Source organism: Ahaetulla prasina, chromosome 1, assembly GCF_028640845.1.
Source record: "Ahaetulla prasina isolate Xishuangbanna chromosome 1, ASM2864084v1, whole genome shotgun sequence".
Taxonomy (NCBI): domain Eukaryota; kingdom Metazoa; phylum Chordata; class Lepidosauria; order Squamata; family Colubridae; genus Ahaetulla; species Ahaetulla prasina.
The window spans coordinates 61,681,457-61,698,966 of record NC_080539.1 but is presented as its reverse complement, the minus strand read 5'-3'; the positions used below and the strand labels follow the sequence as shown (position 1 = coordinate 61,698,966).

General features: G+C 46.6%; 1 protein-coding gene across 3 annotated transcripts in view; it reads left to right on the top strand.

Moving 5' to 3' along the window:
- TAF1A (TATA-box binding protein associated factor, RNA polymerase I subunit A) overlaps nucleotides 1-3,023 on the top strand; it is a 29,386-nt gene extending 26,363 nt beyond the window's left edge. For all 3 annotated transcript variants that reach the window (XM_058165467.1, XM_058165466.1, XM_058165468.1), the window contains exon 11: nucleotides 2,080-3,023. In XM_058165467.1, coding sequence (XP_058021450.1) covers nucleotides 2,080-2,201 — 122 coding nt within the window. In that variant the 3' untranslated portion in view covers nucleotides 2,202-3,023. The remainder of the gene's footprint in view (nucleotides 1-2,079) is intronic.
- The last annotated feature ends 14,487 nt before the right edge of the window (nucleotides 3,024-17,510 follow it).

The following is a 17,510-nucleotide window of genomic DNA, read 5'->3' as shown; positions in this document are numbered from 1 at the left end:
CAATAGCACTTAGACTTATATACTGCTTCATAGTGCTTTTACAGCCCTCTCTAAGGGGATTACAGAGTCAGCATATTGCCCCCAACAATCTGGGTCCTCATTTTACCCACCTCGGAAGGATGGAAAGCTGAGTCAACCTTGAGCCTGGTGAGATTCGAACTGCAGCTAGCAGTCAGCTGAAGTAGCCGGCAGTACTGCACGCTAACCACTGCACCACCTCGGCTCTTTATAATTACCTGGGCCACTATATTCCAACCAATTGTGCTTTTGAGTAGTCTTCAAGGGCAACTCATATAAAACATATTGCACCAATCTAATCAGGACGTGACTAAGGATTCAGTGACCATGAGCTAGGCTTTCCAATCTAGGAACAAGTACAATTGGCACACAAGACAGAGGTGTGCAAAGGCCCTCTGCACCAGTTTGCCACTTGATGTTCAAGCAAGAACCAAAACTCCAAAAATCTTGGCAAATTTCACACTAATTCTGGTGTCTGATAATTCATATCCCGCCAGAGCTTTGTGAAGCTGCATCCTGACAACCTTCTCAATAGCTTTCCCTAAAAGGAAAAGTTGGAAGCAGAACGAAAATCATGTTGATTTAATGGAGAGGTGACCATGCTTAAATAGCTCTTGGTAGTGTCTCAGGACCAACAGATGCAAATTGCCCCCAGAAAATTGAACCAAAATCTATACTTCAGTGCACTTCAGAGGACCTATCAAACTGGGACTAGCTCAGAGCAGATCCAATTGACTTTATTTGACAGATGCCTCAAGTGGTCCTCAAGGTGGCCCTGCAGATATTTCTCTGGTCTTTCCCTCCCCAGGAAGGATCAGGTCACTTTGAACAGGGTTGCAGACAGGGGTGAAATGCTCCCGTTCGGACCGGATCGCCCGATCCAGTAGCGATGGCAGCGGGTGGTTCGGAGAACTGGTAGCAAAGATCCCTGCCCCCCCCACCAATGCACAGCTGAGCCGCGCAATCATCAGATGTGGTTTTTTTTTTACTTTTAAAAGAATTTTTTCTTTGGTCAAAAAATTTTTAAAAGTAAAAAAAAAGCCTCTGATGATTGCGCAGCTCAGTTGGGTGCTAGTGAAAAAATGGGGAGGGGGGGAGTCCGTTTTTCCTCCCAGCAGGCTCTGCTAGCAAAACCAAAAAATGGTGGGGGGGGAGTCCGTTTTTTCTCCCAGCAGGCTTCCTTGAAGCTTCTTTGAAGCCTGCTAGGAGGAAAAACGGACTCCCCCCCCCGTTTTTTGGTTTGGCTATCAGGGAAGCCTGCTGGGAGGAAAAATGGTGTGTGTGTGTTGGAGGGTTCGTTTTTGAGAGAGAGAGAGAGAGAGAGAGAGAGAGAGAGAGGAAGAAGGAAGGAAGGAAGGAAGGAGAGGAAGGAAGGAGTACAAACCTGGCACTAGACGCAGCTTCAGAGGATAATCAAAGGCTGGAAGGGACCTGGAGGTCATCTAGTCCAACCCTGCTCCAGCAGGACATTGCTCGTGAGTTTCTGTCTTTTGATCCCCCAGTCACATAGCCACGCCCACCCAGTCACGTGACACCCCACCCCCAAGCCACACACCCCAAGCCACACCCACAGAACCGGTAGCAAAAAAATTAGATTTCACCCCTGGTTGCAGAGCAGAAAAATAGTTATGTTTGGCTGTTTTTCTTGCCACAAATAAAACCTGTGTTTCTGGATTTGCTGTTCATCTCCAAGTATCTCTTCTGATGTTTCATCTCCTGGAATTCTGAAAATCAGGGCACTTCCCTGGGTCCATGAGCAGGGAGAGGCCTCATAGGTAGAATCAATGATCGGAAATAACTTCCTTGAATCAGGGTTACTATTGTGTACTTGTGCAAACCAGTTCCCGCAAAGGCTCAACCAGGTTATATTTCACTTAATGAAACAAAATCTAAAATGTAGTCTGAAACCAGTGTATATTCTCTTCGTTTAAAGCTAAGAAAATGTGTCCAGTTTAAATGACTGATTAAGTTTAGAAGAGCCCTACTTGGGTCACAAGTTAGCTTAATACCATTGCTGTGTCACGTTTGTGCTAATGCCATTTCATTTTTGCATATTTTTAGACTGCAAGTACTTTAAGTATGTCACCAAGGAAGGATGTAAAGTTCAGAAGAAAAAGTTCCGACAGTTGAAGAAATTTGTGAAAGAACACAGCTGGGTCAGTTTAAGACTGGCTGATACGTGATTACTTAGCATCAAATTTCTTGATTTCTTTCAAGGGTGTTAGATGATTTTGATGTCCTGTATAAGTCATCCTGACAAACAATTGTAAAATTCAGGGAGTTCTCAAGATACGACTGGTCACCTAATGTCTGTTTGATGTTACAACCCCCCCCCCCAAAAGCTACATATGATCCCATTTTGAAATATGGCTGCTGGAGCATGCCTTACAATTGGCCACAGAGATGCTACAGCATTGCCCTTTTCTCCCCCTCCCCACCAGCCTGCTCCACTGGCATCCCACAGTGCTTGGTCTACTCACCATGCCTCCTGGAAGCACCTGCCATTTTCCATATATTGACAGTTTCTTGTGGAAATGACGGCTGCCTTCAGAGCATTCGGCCCTGATCAGCTGACCGTTGGGATACTGCAAAGCTCTCTTGGCTCTTGCTAAGCTTTGGCAGTTCAGCTGCCTGAATGCAAAAGTGGAAGCTTTAGGATTCATCTTCCCAAAACTGTTCCCTTGCTTAATTCCTGCCCTCCTCCAGAACCCCCACATTTGTTCAATAAAACATAAAAAAAGCTAGAGAGACAGACTTGTGTTGTGACCCAGGGCCAAGTAGGTAGTAGGAAACTCAGTCAGTGAGAAAACAAACAAACTTTATTCGAACAGCTGAGAATTACTTCATTCCCAGCATAGTTCAACTAAATTAAAGCAAATTCCTCCCAACACAAATTCCTCAGTCCTATCGCAAACCTTGGTACAATTAGGCAAACTGCCAAAGGCCTTTCTTGGCACACTTTCAGAAGTCACTGATACAAAAATAAATGCAAGAAGACAAAGCTATCAATGTTTTCCAAATGCCGTTGCTGGTCTGTTTTAAACCTTATGGGAGGTGCCAATCATCTCTTGGCCCTACTCCCGAATTGTCCTCTTTGCTTGAGCTGCTCTTGCATTCTGGCAGCTCTTTTCATGTGTGCATTAGGAACAGGCTCCTCCTGTTCCTCAGCCTTACTACCATCACGCTCTGGAGGCTCTGGAGTCCGCATCTCACTCCCTGATGGCCCTGGCCCCACCTCAGCCTCATCGCTGTCCAACTCCGTTGCCAGCTCCGCAGGCTGCTGGGGGACCACAACAACTTGTTGATCTTTCTTCCCCCTCCCATTAGGTGCTGAAACTAAACTCTCCACCTCTGTATTTCAATCTTGATCTTTTAACCACTTCATTTGCTAAATTTACTGCCACCTTACCTTGATAAGTGACTGCTGGGCTGAAGAGTAGAGGAAAGGAAGGAAGCGAGCAAAGAAAAGGGGTGTTGGTCCTATCTGATACACCCATTTTCTGATGGGAAGGAGTGATTCCAGCCATGCGTAGCACTCTCTCCTGTAGCTCTATGGACCGGGTTGAGATTAAAGAGACGCCTCCTCTGCTGACTCTCCCAGTTTCAACGAGGTCCCGTGAGGTCACAGGATACCATGCCGATACGGCATCTGTAATAACACCCCACGGACGTCCCCTGGACCAAGCCCTAGTTTTAGGGTGCGGATGGAGTCACTCCTTCCCATCAGAAATTGGGTGTATCAGGTAGGACTAACACTCCTTTTCCTGCTAGGGAACTCATGACTCCAGCCATGGGACTTACCAAAGCTGGCAGTCCTCAAAGATGGGACATCATCTGGTCACCTCCGGTTGGCATCTCCAAAACCTGCTGCAGTACCTGACGACCAAATGCGGCCTCCGCCGAGGCATAAGCATCAAAACGATGACGGATGAAAGGCGACAGAGTCGACCACGTCGCCGCTCTGCAGAGCTCCTCGACTGATGCCTATGTCGCCCAGGCCGCTGTTGTGGCCGCGCCATAATGTCGAATGAGCCATAACCGCCTCATAGGCACGAGCAATAGTAGCACATAATAATCTGCCCACCTCTGAAGCACTAAGTTTCTGCCCCATTGCAGTTGGTAAATATGAAACAAAGAGAGCCTCTGTGCGCCTAAACATCCGGGTCCTCTTAATATAAATCTTTAAGGCCCGTCGTATATCCAATTTGTGCCAGGCCTGCTCCCTGTCATGAGAAGGATCAGGGCAGAAATCCAGGAGTACTAATTCCTGAGCCCTGTGAAACAAGGAATTTATCTTTGGCATAAAGGCTGGGTCTAACCTTAAAACCACCTGATTTGAGTGGAAGATACACCCCAAAAGTGTGGTCAGCTCAGACATTCTTCTGGCCGATGTAATGGCCTCTAGAAAAAGTGTCTTATAAGTCAAAAAATGTAGATTAACAGCATAGCGTCCCTGCCAGTGGAAACAGGTGATTTGCTGCAGCCTGGGCTAGTCCAGGGACCCTGCAGACTATCGCTGCTTTGCATAGCTCCCTGGCAAGCCAAAAACGTTGCTGGAGCTGCCGCTTAGCTTGACGCCTTTTCAGGACCCCCTGGCCACCTCCTGTCAGTGCATGGTCCCTGGGTAGTCCCCTCGAATCTCCCTGGGGCTTCCCTGCGTTTCCAAACTATTTTCCTTGCCACGTGGCTCAAACCGCCGCTAAAAGGTCCCCTGCGATGAGGTGTTGTGTCTCGTCCGATCTCACCACAGCCGGGGCCGTCTTATCTGCTTCCGAACACGGAGGAATGTCCTAGTATGCCTCCCGTCCCCAGCCCTGGCTCCATGCCCAGACAGGCTGAAGAGGAGGAAGTATCTCCAGCCCCCAGCTCTGGCTCCATGCCCAGGCAAACGGAGCAACTAGACCCCTTCCCCTCCTCCACAGCATGTGAGCCTGAGGGAGGTCAATTGCCAACAGCTGCAGACTGGAGTGACCCTCGCGTCAGAAGACTTGATAGACGGAGGCAACAGAAGGAAGGGAGGGGCAGGCCTGGATAAGTGATGAGTCATGGAGCCACACCCCATGGCCTATATAAAGGACCTGCTTTCTGGCATTCTCTGAGTCAGGCAAAGTCTAAACATATCTTGCTGAAGTCACTTTCTGGTCTCCTGCCTGCCCTGAGGACTTTGCTAGGACTTTGGCAGAGCTGCAGAGGCACGCCTGATTCGGATTTCCCTGACCCGGTCGTCAGCAGAGGAGTGGGACACGACATGAGGCTCGCTCTTTAATAGCAGCTGCTAGTACCGCAGCCCAGCTGAAGCCTTCAGAAATCTAATAATCAACCAAGAAAAAAGGATAAAAGAAAAAAGAAAAATATTTAAATCAAACCTCCAACCTCAGCAAAGATGCTGAGGAGGAACCCGCACTGTGTCCTAATAGCCCGTGGACCGAGTTGAAACTGGGAAGCCAGCGGAAGGGGCATGGCGTCTCTTCAACCTCAACCCGGTCCATAGAGCTACAGGACAGAGTGCTACCCATGGCTGGAGTCACAAATTCCCCAGTAGGAAAATCTGGAGCTCAGCTCAAAACGTTCAGGCATCTAGAGCATAACTGGTGTAGCAAACGGCTAGCCACAGCAGAAGCTCCATCCTTGGAAAGCTTTTTGCTGCATTTCTGATTCCCTTTCCAGGAGTCCTAGCTGGGTCCTAAAGGAAATCTGACTAGCAGGGAAAAGCTTGGAAACCTTTTGGAAAGCTGTTGCTGTTTGTCCGATTCTAGGTTCATCATCTAATTTGGGGGAGGCCTTTTAACTCCCACTTTTTTTAAAAAAAATTGAAGAAATGTAGGCTTCTGGGGGGAGGGAGGGAGTTAAGCAAGGGAAAGATTTTGGGGAGATCATCCTGAAGCTGCCTCCTTTGTATGCACGTGGCTGGCTTCCCCAAAGCCTAGCAACAGCCAGGGGAGGTTTGCAGTATCCCGAGGGCCAGCTGACTACAATAGAGGCCTAGCCCACCAACGTGGCTTTTATCATCCATGCATAGAGGCTTGTTTGGAAGCTTCTCTAGCACTGGAATGTGGTTTTGGGTCCTAATCTAGCTGGGCTCTTTCCCCCTCCACCCCCCCAGCTGAGCTGTTTTTGGCTTTGCAAAACTTTTTGCTGCTGGTCTGCTCCACTTAACAACGCACACATTTGTTTAGCAGCATCAGGGAGAGCAGGGATGCGGGGCGGGGTGTGTGTGTTAATCAAGGCTGTTTTGCTTAAGGGCCATCCCCATTTGCGACCATAATGGGCAGGCTCCATTACGGTCATAGGTTGAAGTCTACTTGTATTTCTACTGTTTGTATAAGAATTGTATTTTTTTGTACAATAAATGTTTCTATAATAAATCTGTTCGTATGAATGTATTTTTTTACTTGTTTATTTATGTTTATGTTAAAATAAAAATTGAGGCTTAGAGAAAATAGACACGATCATTTACATTTCCAAAGTTGCAAATACAGTAGAACACTTGAAACTTTTTATTCATTTAAAATGTTTATATGGCTACCCATCTTGTGGCACACAAGTCAAAATAGGTTAAATATGGATGTGGATAGTGGTCACATATAACATTTAAACAGGCACATGGTATTATTGGATGCATCCTGAAAGCATATATTTCTGAAGGCTTCCTGGTTCATGGCTAGCTTGTTCTGGTATATGAGGGACTAAGCTCAAGAGGTGGGCAGGACTAGACTTCTTGGTGGTGAAGTTAGTTTTTTAAATAACTGCACAGTGTAAACCATTCATATTTTTATTTTAAAAATCATATCCTGTATCAACTCTAATTTAAAAAACTAAAAAAGTTCCCAATTGTTTGCCTCACCCACCTCCTTTTACCCTACAGAACGTTGTCACTTAGTAAAGTTTATAGAGTGACAAATGGGACAGCCTACCACTGTCCATTTTATGATATGGATGACTTAACATTTTCAAAGTTACCTGCACTTTAATGCATAATAATGCAAAAATAATTGAACTGGAAAATAACTAAGATTAAAACTTGAAAGTATAGTTAATAAGTTAAGATTCATTAGACCATGGAAATAAAGTTGCTTCAACAAGAAATTAAACCTTGAACACATGTATATTGATCAGTTTTCTCATGGTTATAGGAAAAAAATCAGTTGGTAAATGGTATAAACATGCCTTCCATCTAGGATTTTAACTCAAGTACACTATACCACAGTTTTTCCATTAAAGTAAAAAATTCTTCTTAGCTGCTGCCCATGGAGGATAAGTCCAACATTGTGGTTTGGTTCCAAATTTTAGCAATATTAGTCACCATTTTATTGATATCTTTGACAGTTATTTATTTTCTGAATATCCTATCTTAAAACCATAGGAATAACACTTAATGTCATCTTCAGTTGCTCGGGAGTTCACGGCCTGTCATCTTCAGTTGCTCGGGAGTTCACGGCTTCCATGACGGCCTTGGACCTGACTCAAGTAGTTGATGGCCCTACTCACAGTGGGGGTGGCATTCTGGATTTGATTTTCATCTCTGGACAATGGTTGAAGGATCTGGACTTGAGGGATTTAGTCATTGAGCCTTTGTCATGGTCAGATCACTTCCTCCTTCGCCTAGACTTTCTGACCGCCACTCAACACCGCAGGGAGACGGAACCAATTCGTTGGTTCCGTCCCAGGCGCCTGATGGACCCGGAGAGGTTCCAGACGGAGCTTGGGCTGTTTCCTGAGGGTCTGGCTCACGGCACGGCCGAGGAACTTGTCGTGGCTTGGGAACGAGCCGCAGCGGGGGCCTTGGATCGTGTCGTGCCTTTGCGGCCTCTGACCCGGCGGAGGTCTCAACCAGCTCCCTGGTATTCAGAGGAGCTGAGGGAGATGAAATGCCGGAGAAGACGCCTAGAGAGTTCTTGGAGGTCCAGTCGTTCGGAGGCTGATCGGACACTAGTTAGGTCCTATACTAGGACTTACCTAGTGGCAATGGGGGAAGCGAGACGTTGCTACATCTCCTCCCTCATTGCGTCGGCAGATAACCGCCCGGCCGCCCTGTTTCGGGTAACTCGCTCCCTCCTTCAACAGGGGGAGCGGGATGACCCGTTGCAGGGACGTGCTGAGGAGTTTAGTGGTTATCTATATGACAAAATCGTTCAGCTTCGGGACGGTCTGGACCAAAATTGGGTAGATCCGGGTGGGATGTCTGAGAGCCGTCTTGTTGAGATTGTTTGGGATGAGTTTGACCCTGTGGCTCCCGAGGACATGGACAGGTTGCTGGGTAGGCTGAATGCCACCACATGTTTACTGGACCCGTGTCCCTCCTGGTTGGTGCTGGCCGCACAGGATGTGACACGAGGCTGGCTTCAGGGGCTTACAAATGCTTCTTTGTTGGAGGGGGTCTTTCCGGCCGCCTTGAAAGAGGCGGTGGTGAGGCCTCTCCTCAAGAAGCCTTCCCTGGACCCAGCTGTGTTAGGTAATTATCGTCCGGTCTCCAACCTTCGCTTGGCAAGGTTGTAGAGTGTGGTGGCATGTCAGCTGCCCCGGTACCTGGAGGAAACCGTCTATTTAGACCCGTTCCAGTCCGGCTTCCGGCCCGGTTACAGCACTGAGACGGCTTTGGTCGCGTTGGTGGATGATCTCTGGAGGGCCAGGGATAGGGGTTATTCCTCTGCCTTGGTCCTATTAGACCTCTCAGCGGCTTTTGATACCATCGACCATGGTATCCTGCTGCACCGGTTGGAGGGATTGGGAGTGGGAGGCACCGTTTATCGGTGGTTCTCCTCCTATCTCTCCGATCGGTCGCAGACAGTGTTGATGGGGGGGCAGAGGTCGGCCCCGAGATGCCTCACTTGTGGGGTGCCTCAGGGGTCGATTCTCTCGCCCCTCTTGTTCAACATCTATATGAAGCCGCTGGGTGAGATCATCAGTGGTTTCGGTGTGAGGTACCAGCTGTACGCTGACGACACTCAGCTGTACTTTTCCACACTGGACCATCCCAACGAAGCTATCAAGGTGTTGTCCCGGTGTCTGGAGGCCGTACGGGTCTGGATGGGGAGAAACAGGCTCAAGCTCAATCCCTCCAAGACGGAGTGGCTGTGGATGCCGGCATCCCGGTACAGTCAGCTGCAGCCGCGGCTGACTGTTGGGGGCGAGTCATTGGCCCCAATGGAGAGGGTGCGCAATTTGGGCATTCTCCTGGATGGAGGCTGTCTTTTGAAGACCATTTGACGGCCGTCTCCAGGAGAGCCTTTTACCAGGTTCGCCTGGTTCGCCAGTTGCGCCCCTTTCTAGACCGGGATGCCTTATGCACGGTCACTCATGCTCTCGTGACATCTCGGCTGGACTACTGCAATGCTCTCTACATGGGGCTCCCCTTGAGGAGCACCCGGAGACTCCAGGTAGTTCAGAATGCAGCTGCGCAGGTGATAGAGGGAGCCCCTCGTGGCTCCCATGTAACACCTCTCCTGCGCAGACTGCACTGGCTGCCTGTGGTTTTCCGGGTGCGCTTCAAGGTTTTGGTAATTATCTTCAAAGCGCTCCATGGCATAGGGCCGGGTTACTTACGGGACCGTCTGCTGCCACTGAATGCCTCCCACCGACCCGTGCGCTCTCACAGAGAGGGACTCCTCAGGGTGCCGTTGGCCAGGCAGTGCCGACTGGCGACGCCCAGGGGAAGGGCCTTTTCTGTAGGGGCTCCCACCCTCTGGAACGAGCTTCCCCCAGGACTTCGTCAACTTCCTGACCTTCGGACCTTCTGCCGCGAGCTTAAGACACATCTATTCATTTGCGCAGGACTGGACTAGGGTTTTAAATTTTTAAATGACTAAATTTTAGCTTTGGTTTTAAATTGGGTTTTATTATTTATATCTTATTTTAAATATTTGGCCTTTATAATAAGTTTTTTAGATGAATGTTTTATTTTGTATATTTGTGTGTTTTTATATGGCTGTACACCGCCCTGAGTCCTTAGGGAGATAGGGCGGTATAGAAATACGAATAAATAAATAAATAAATAAATAATAAATAATTTTATTTTTTTATTATTCAAAAAGTTTTTATTAGTCAAAAAAGGTTTATACAAATACATATCAGGTATGGTAAATTTTCATTTTTCTTATCTAAAATAAGAATTTTACTCAAATTTTTTAACACATACAACAGCCATAAGGCAAGCAGGTGACACGAAGTAGCTAAGTTTGCAAATTTTAAATACGTAATAAAGAAGAGTCAAGAATAAACAGAATATCGTACAAAAGAGAATAAGGAAAACCAACACAATCCCAAATATCTTTATCACTTCCTAGTTTTGGATCTCAGAACTCTGGGTTCAGCCTGACCCAACTCCAGGGCCGCAACAGCGGCAGCCGCTTCAGCCCCATGATCTATAACCTCCCTTCTTCAATTCCTGGGTCATCTGATTCCAGGAAGGCTTTGTGTTCCTCCACATAGGCCGTAGCCTCCGCAATTGTACTGATTTTTTCGTAATGCCCTCCCGGAAAATCATCAATCCCTCTGGCATCAGCCATCTGAAGCCCACTCCTTCTGGTACAATTTGCTTGACAAAAATAATATTTCTTTCTTTTTCACGTACCTGTCTGGGAATCTGCCTCAGAATGGCTATCTCCCTGCCCCTGTAAATCAGTGCCCCACTCCTATGTTTTCTAAGAATTTCATCTCGTCTCTCTTCTCACAAATTTGACATGAACCTCTCTGGGAACTGCATGCGTGCGTGCATATTGCGAATTAACTCTATAAACTCGATCCACATCCCAATTCATGAAATCAACACCTCTCCCAAGAAATTCTCCCAACAATTTAGTCACAACATCTCTCAAGTCTTCTTGGTCCACTTCTTCCAAATTTTGAAACCTAAGGAAATAAGACATTTTATCCATCTGTGGTCCAAGCACAGCATTGCCTGTCGTCTCCTCTCTTTTCTGCACTGCCGCATCTCACCCTCAAACCTTCCACTTTCTGCTTGTTTTCTGCTGAAACTTGTTGAGTATCCTTTAAATCCTTTTGGATAGTCACAATTTCTGCTCTTATTTCATCAATTTCTTGTCCATATTAGATAACTTTTCCAAAATTCTCTCCATCTCTCCAGCAGTTGGTCTCTGACCTTTTGCCATTAAGGAAAAAAATACAAAATCCTCAGGCAGGCACAGTATCCTTGTAATTTCCTCCGGATCCACCAGGGGCACTCACAGGAGCAACGAGTCCAGAGTACAGTTAGTCAACCAGGAAGCCGAAGGAAGTGATGTCATCAAAATTCTCATAGTGAAGGCGGAAGCTGGGCGCCACCACTGTTCCCCAGAAGGAGGGGCCTCAAACCTTCCCTCCTAAATTTCTCCATCACCTCTTCTCTCCAGAGCTCCACAAAACCGGTAATCTTCTTATTTTAAGTTCTCCTCTCTCCAGAATAACTCGTGCTCCTTCCAACCGCAGGGGAGAAAACCCCCGCACTCCGGGCACTCCACTCACGTTTACCGATATTCCCTTCCTTCTCCTCCTCAATTCTTCTCCGTGCCCTGTTCACCACCAGGCTGCTGCAGTTATAAATCAATGCCCGGTGTCACGGGCACAGCGGCAAGCGGCGACCAAAATAATGGCGCGGCCTGTGGCCTCGAACCCCGCCGAGCCTAGGACGCGCCAGCATCGGTCCCCACAGTCCTGTATGTCGGCTGGGAGACCCCTGGCGAGCCGTCCGTGCGGCAGGTGTCCTTTTCGGAACACCTGGCCCCTGAGGGCCTCGGCGGCGGCCGGATTCGGGCGCTGGAGGCAGGAGAAACCTTCCAGACGTCCGTTGCCGCTGGATACCGGAAGTCGTCTCCTAATAAATAATTTTATTATTGGCTGCCAAATAGCTTTAGGTGGCTTACAAGTAAAAATCAACTTATTAAAAAAAATATAACAGATCAGAACAGCAAAGTTCAAAAATCAAAAGAAAACCAAAGCATAACAAAATAAAACCAGAAAGCTGGTCTAAAATCATCTTGTCCCCAAAGCTTGAAAGAATGATCAGAGCCAGAGTCTTTCGGGGGGGGGGGTGAGGGGCATTCCAGAGGGCAGGAATTGCAAAAGACTAGGTTATGTATCTTGGATCCCACAAGTTGATATTCTTTAATGAGTTCTGAAGCTCACCCACCCTGTTGGATCAAAGCCAATGGGCAGAGATACCAAGAAGTAAGAAATCCTTCAGATAGCAAGGCCCTTAAGTATGAAAGTCATTAAAGGTGATAACCAGCATCTTGAATTGCACCTGGGAGCTGAATGGCAACCAGTACCACTTACAAAGCTGCTGGATTATACATTTATAACAGCCCCTGTTGCTGCCTACACTACAACATTCTGGACTAGCTGCAGCCCATGTACGGCACATTACAGTAATCCAATTGTGAGGTAACTAGAACATGAATGATTGAACGACCTTCTGGTTCTGGAAAGGTGCACTTTTGCACAAAGTAGACCTATGTAAAGGGCCTCTTGGTTACAGCTTCCACCTACTCTTTGAACAAGAGTTGATAGGCCAAGATGATTTCTAGATTGCCCACATGTCTTGAAGGTAGAAGTATAACTCTACTAAGAATCACTAATGGGATACCTTGAGATCTGGAGACCAAAATAGACCAGAGAAGATCTCGAGCAATCCCGTATACCTTCTAGCCATCTAGTTTAGTGTATCTAGCTTCTCAAATTTCAGTAGGCTGTCCCCTCAAAGCTATCAAATCGCAATAAGATTAAAAGTCAAGACAAATAAATGTCAGATAGGGGTCGAATCGGTCGATTTCTTGGGCTACGGATAGACAAGAAAGGAATTCACCCTACTGAGAGCAAAGTTAAGGCAATTAGGAAGGCTCCAGCGCCCAAAAACAAAGCAGAGCTGCAGGCATTCCTGGGATTGGTTAATTTTACGCGGTCTTTTGAAGAACAAAGCAACCGTTCTATGGAACCGCTGCATAGGCTCTTAGGAAAAATACTGTTTGGTCTTGGGGAAAGTCAGAAAATAGGGCTTTTGAAGCAGTAAAGAACCTGCTCTCAAGTGATAGCCTGCTCATCCAATATCACGACTCACTACCCTAGTGCTGGTTTGCGATCGTCCCTTATGGGGTGGGGCTGTACTCAGCCATAGACTTCAAACGGCACAGAAGCCCCTATAGCGTTCTACTCTAGAACGATGTCCTCCCCAGAGAGGAACTACAGCCAATTAGACAAAGAAGCATTAGCCATTGTATCAGGGGTCAAAAAATTCCATGAGTATGTCTTTGGGCGGAATTTTGAAATCGTGACTGACCACAGACCGTTACTGGGATTACTGGCTGGCGACCGGCCAACGCCTGTGGCACTTTCGCCACGTTTGACTCGATGGACTATATTTCTAGCCGCTTACTCATACAAGCTGCAGCATCGACCGGGGAAAGAAGTGGGGCATGCAGACGCATTGAGCCGATGCCCACTGCCAGGGGCGACCGAAGACCCCACTCCGGGGACACCCATCCTCCTTATTGACTCGTTGGACTCTGGCCCAGTCACATCAAAGGAAGTGGCTCGGGCATCATACCGGGACATTGTGTTAAGGACTGTACTCGGTTGGGTACAGAGAGGGTGGCCCGCTGCGCCGGGCGAACGGTTCAAAGAATTTGTTAAGAAACGTGATGAGCTCTCGGCTCAAGGGGGGTGCCTGTTATGGGGTGATCGTGTAATAATTCCTGTTAAGTTAAGGGCAAGGTATTGGACCTCCTCCACGAGGTCACCCAGGCATCGTAAGGATGAAGGGTTAGCTAGAAGCTATGTATGGTGGCCACTCATGGGCAGAGATTGCTGAGAGGGTAGGGAAATGCCAAGCTTGCCAAGAGTCCAGACCGCTACCCCCAACAGCCCCAGTCAGAGAATGGGAAAAGCCCCAAGGGCCTTGGTCAAGAATCCACATTGACTTTGCTGGCCCCTTTCACGGCCAAACGTTCCTAGTGGTGGTGGACGCATTTTCCAAATGGTTAGAGATCATACTTATGAAGTCCACCACAGCCGAAGCAGTAATCGCAACCCTGCGCCACCTATTCGCAACTCACGGGTTGCGGACACTCTGGTGTCCGACAATGGGCCCCAATTCACGGCAGCCCAGTTTGAAGAGTACCTGGCAGAGGAAGGCATCCGACATGCCCTCTCTGCACCTTTCCACCCTGCGTCGAATGGCCTTGCAGGCGTTCCGTCCGGGCGCTAAGGAGGCATTGTCCAGGCTCAAGCCAGGTGACTGGCAAACAAAAATAGACTTTCCTAGCCGTCCAGCACAGAACCCCAAGCACAGCCACGGGAAAAGCCCAGCCGAATTGCTAATGGGACGAAAACTCCGGTGCCCACTTGACGTTTGAACCCCATTACACACCCGAGGGTTACAAGGGGAGCTAGAAAAACAAGGAAATGAGCATAGGCGACGGGTGTGGGCCCGAAACTATGGGGACGGCCCGAGTTGGGTCGCGGACAAGTAACAAAAGTAACAGGGCCAAAATCGTCGTGGTAGAGCTACCAGACAACCGAATGTGGCGGCGCCACATAGATCAGTTAAGGAAACGAATAACTGGCCAAACCAAACCCACAGAGACAGGGAATGACCAACACCACCTTGGATCCACAGCTGACAATGACCGGGAGGCGCAAGACTTAGCTGAGGTCCCAGAGTTCCAGCGACGCCATCAGGTCCCCGAGGGAAACAGCAAGGAAAATTCCAAAATTAATCCAAGGCCGGATGGCCAAGAAAAAGAGTCGGCCAATAATCCAGAGCCCGATGGCCTAGAGAAAGAGCTGGGAGGAGAAAACAGCCCCTCCGACCAGCTCAAAACACCACCCAGAACTGAACCGCGCAGGTCAGAAAGAACTAGGAGACGCCCAGGTTATTTGCGTGACTACGTCGAAAAATAACATGTGAATAAATATGTAAATAAGACCAAGTGTTTTCTGGGAGGGGAGGAGTGTTATGTATTAACAGTTGTGCCTTTAAATATTTGAGCGGGAAATCAGCACGTTGCTGATTGGACGAAGCCTCCAGCAGAACTGTATAAAAGGAGAGGTTTTTGCCCCAGCCTGTTGCTGGGTTCACCCTATATTAAAGAGCTGTTGTCACTACCCTGGTCTCCAGCCTCGTTACTTCCCGAACTTAACAGTGCACTTTTGCACAAAGTAGACCTATGTAAAGGGCCTCTTGGTTACAGCTTCCACCTACTCTATGAACAAGAGTTGATAGGCCAAGATGATTTCTAGATTGCCCACATGTCTTGAAGGCAGAAGTATAACTCTATTAAGAATCACTAATGGGATACCTTGAGATCTGGAGACCAAAATAGACCAGAGAAGATCTCGAGCAATCCCGTATACCTTCTAGCCATCTAGTTTAGTGTATCTAGCTTCTCAAATTTCAGTAGGCTGTCCCCTCAAAGCTATCAAATCGCAATAAGATTAAAAGTATGTTTGAAGATAAATATTGCAAAAATCTGAATTTTGCACCCAGCATAGCTTGATTTACGACTCAAACATACTGTATGCACTACCTTCTTTTTAGCATAGAGCTTGTAAATAGAAAATTAATGAAGGTGTCTTGATTATCAATCCATACATTTATTTATATTTTAGAGAATTGAAACTAAGCTGGTTTGAAACATTAAAGAACAGGTTCTTTATAACATTCTGCATAAAGTTAGCCTGAAAAAAGGAACATCATGGATATGTATCTATGTTATGTTTTAAAATAGTATTAATCTATCCAGCCCAACCTCTAGAACAGGGGTCTCTAATCTTGGCAACTTTAAGACTTGTGGACTTCAAAGCTGGCTGAAGAACTCTGGGAGTTGAGGTCCACAAGTCTTAAAGTTGCCAAGGTTGGAGAGCCCTGCTCTAGAAGTCCTTGGAACTGTATCTTTGATGTGTGACTAGACAAAGCAACTCACAAAGACATCCAGCAGAGAATGTCTAGACTCCGACAAGGCAGTTTCTCCTGCCCTTCAGTTAGTGATGAAAAACATAAAAATGAGCAAGATAGCTGCTACAGAAGGATGACATCAGCCTTCATTGCTATTAGCCAATGTATATTTCTTCTATTATAGTCTTGGGATGAATCTACATCAGTTAAAATTCTCACACCAAACCTATAGGGCAACGGTAGAACTGAATTGCTTTCAGCCACTTCCAGTAACTTCAACCCTTTTCCAGTAACTCCCATCATTTCTAAGCAAGCTGCAAAGTTCTTTCCCTTTTCTGCAGCTTATTTAATATCTACATAGGGCTGGAGGTTGGAGAAGCCTAACTTTGCCAGATTGCTTCTTGACTGTACCTGACTCCTCTTGTGTTGTGACCTTCAGGCAAGGGCATTAATACAATACTGCTTTAGCGTATTGGAAAAATGTAATAGGCAAAGAATAACCAGTGTTTTTCATGACGGTGGTGCTTGGGAGGCCATTTTGTAGCTTGCAGACCATGGCAGCGAGATTTTTTTTTTATTGTTCCTCACATCTCTGAAGTTCCATTGAAGGACTGACTTGGTAGAACTTGAAAATTGCAATATGACTGAGTGGGGTTTTGGGTTCACTGAAGGCTAATGAGGGAGGGTAGTTTGAGTCACGATTGCCCTATACAGTTTTCAGTTACAGCTGCCTCTTTCTTGACCTCAGCTGCCTCTTTCTTGACCTGTCTAGTGGATCCACAAAGCACATGCAGCTTATAATGTGTAACTCCAATCAAAAGTAATAACAAAAATAGGCCCAGGAATAAAAGAAACTATAGTAAAATATAGCAAATACAACACAGTCCAATAAAGCAGAGTAAAAAGTTGATGAAATAAAAATGACAGATTAATAACCAATGTAAATTTTGGGAAGAAATGTAATTAGCTGCCAGTTAATTACTTAATTTGAGATCATATTCAATCTTGCACCTTCTCACAGCGATCACAATTAGAAAAAATGTCAGTCTGCCTGTACAGAATTTTTGAACTGCTAATTTAGACAGGATCAGAGCTCAGTAGCAGAGCATGTAATTTATATACAGAAGATATAGTACAACCAAAGTCAAAATTTTTCTAAAATCAGACAAAAATCAGATACTGCTAGGTCAGTAGGGACAACATGACCTTCTGTTCATGTGATGTCATATTAAAATATATTATTGTGAGGTTGAAATGTATTGAAGTACTGTTAATCCAAAATTGTTGCAGTGAGAAGCAATTCCTTTAAATTACCTATGATTAAAAATCCTATTTTTGTTTCAATATGCTTAGGGTCAGATGTGGAGGGGGAATCGTGTTTCTTTATAATTCAGTCTGGCTAAGCTGAAATAAATTTGAATGGGAACGTAACTGATGAATATGATTCATCTTCCTTCTGAGCTATTTGGCTGAAGTTTGGGAATCATTTGGAACTGGAAAAAACAGATCCTTCTCCCTGCCCCCTCTGTAACCATAGACCAGACATCCCCTTATGGCTGCAGCAGCTGTCATGCTTCGGTCTGTCTGCCTATTTGCCTCTTTTCGA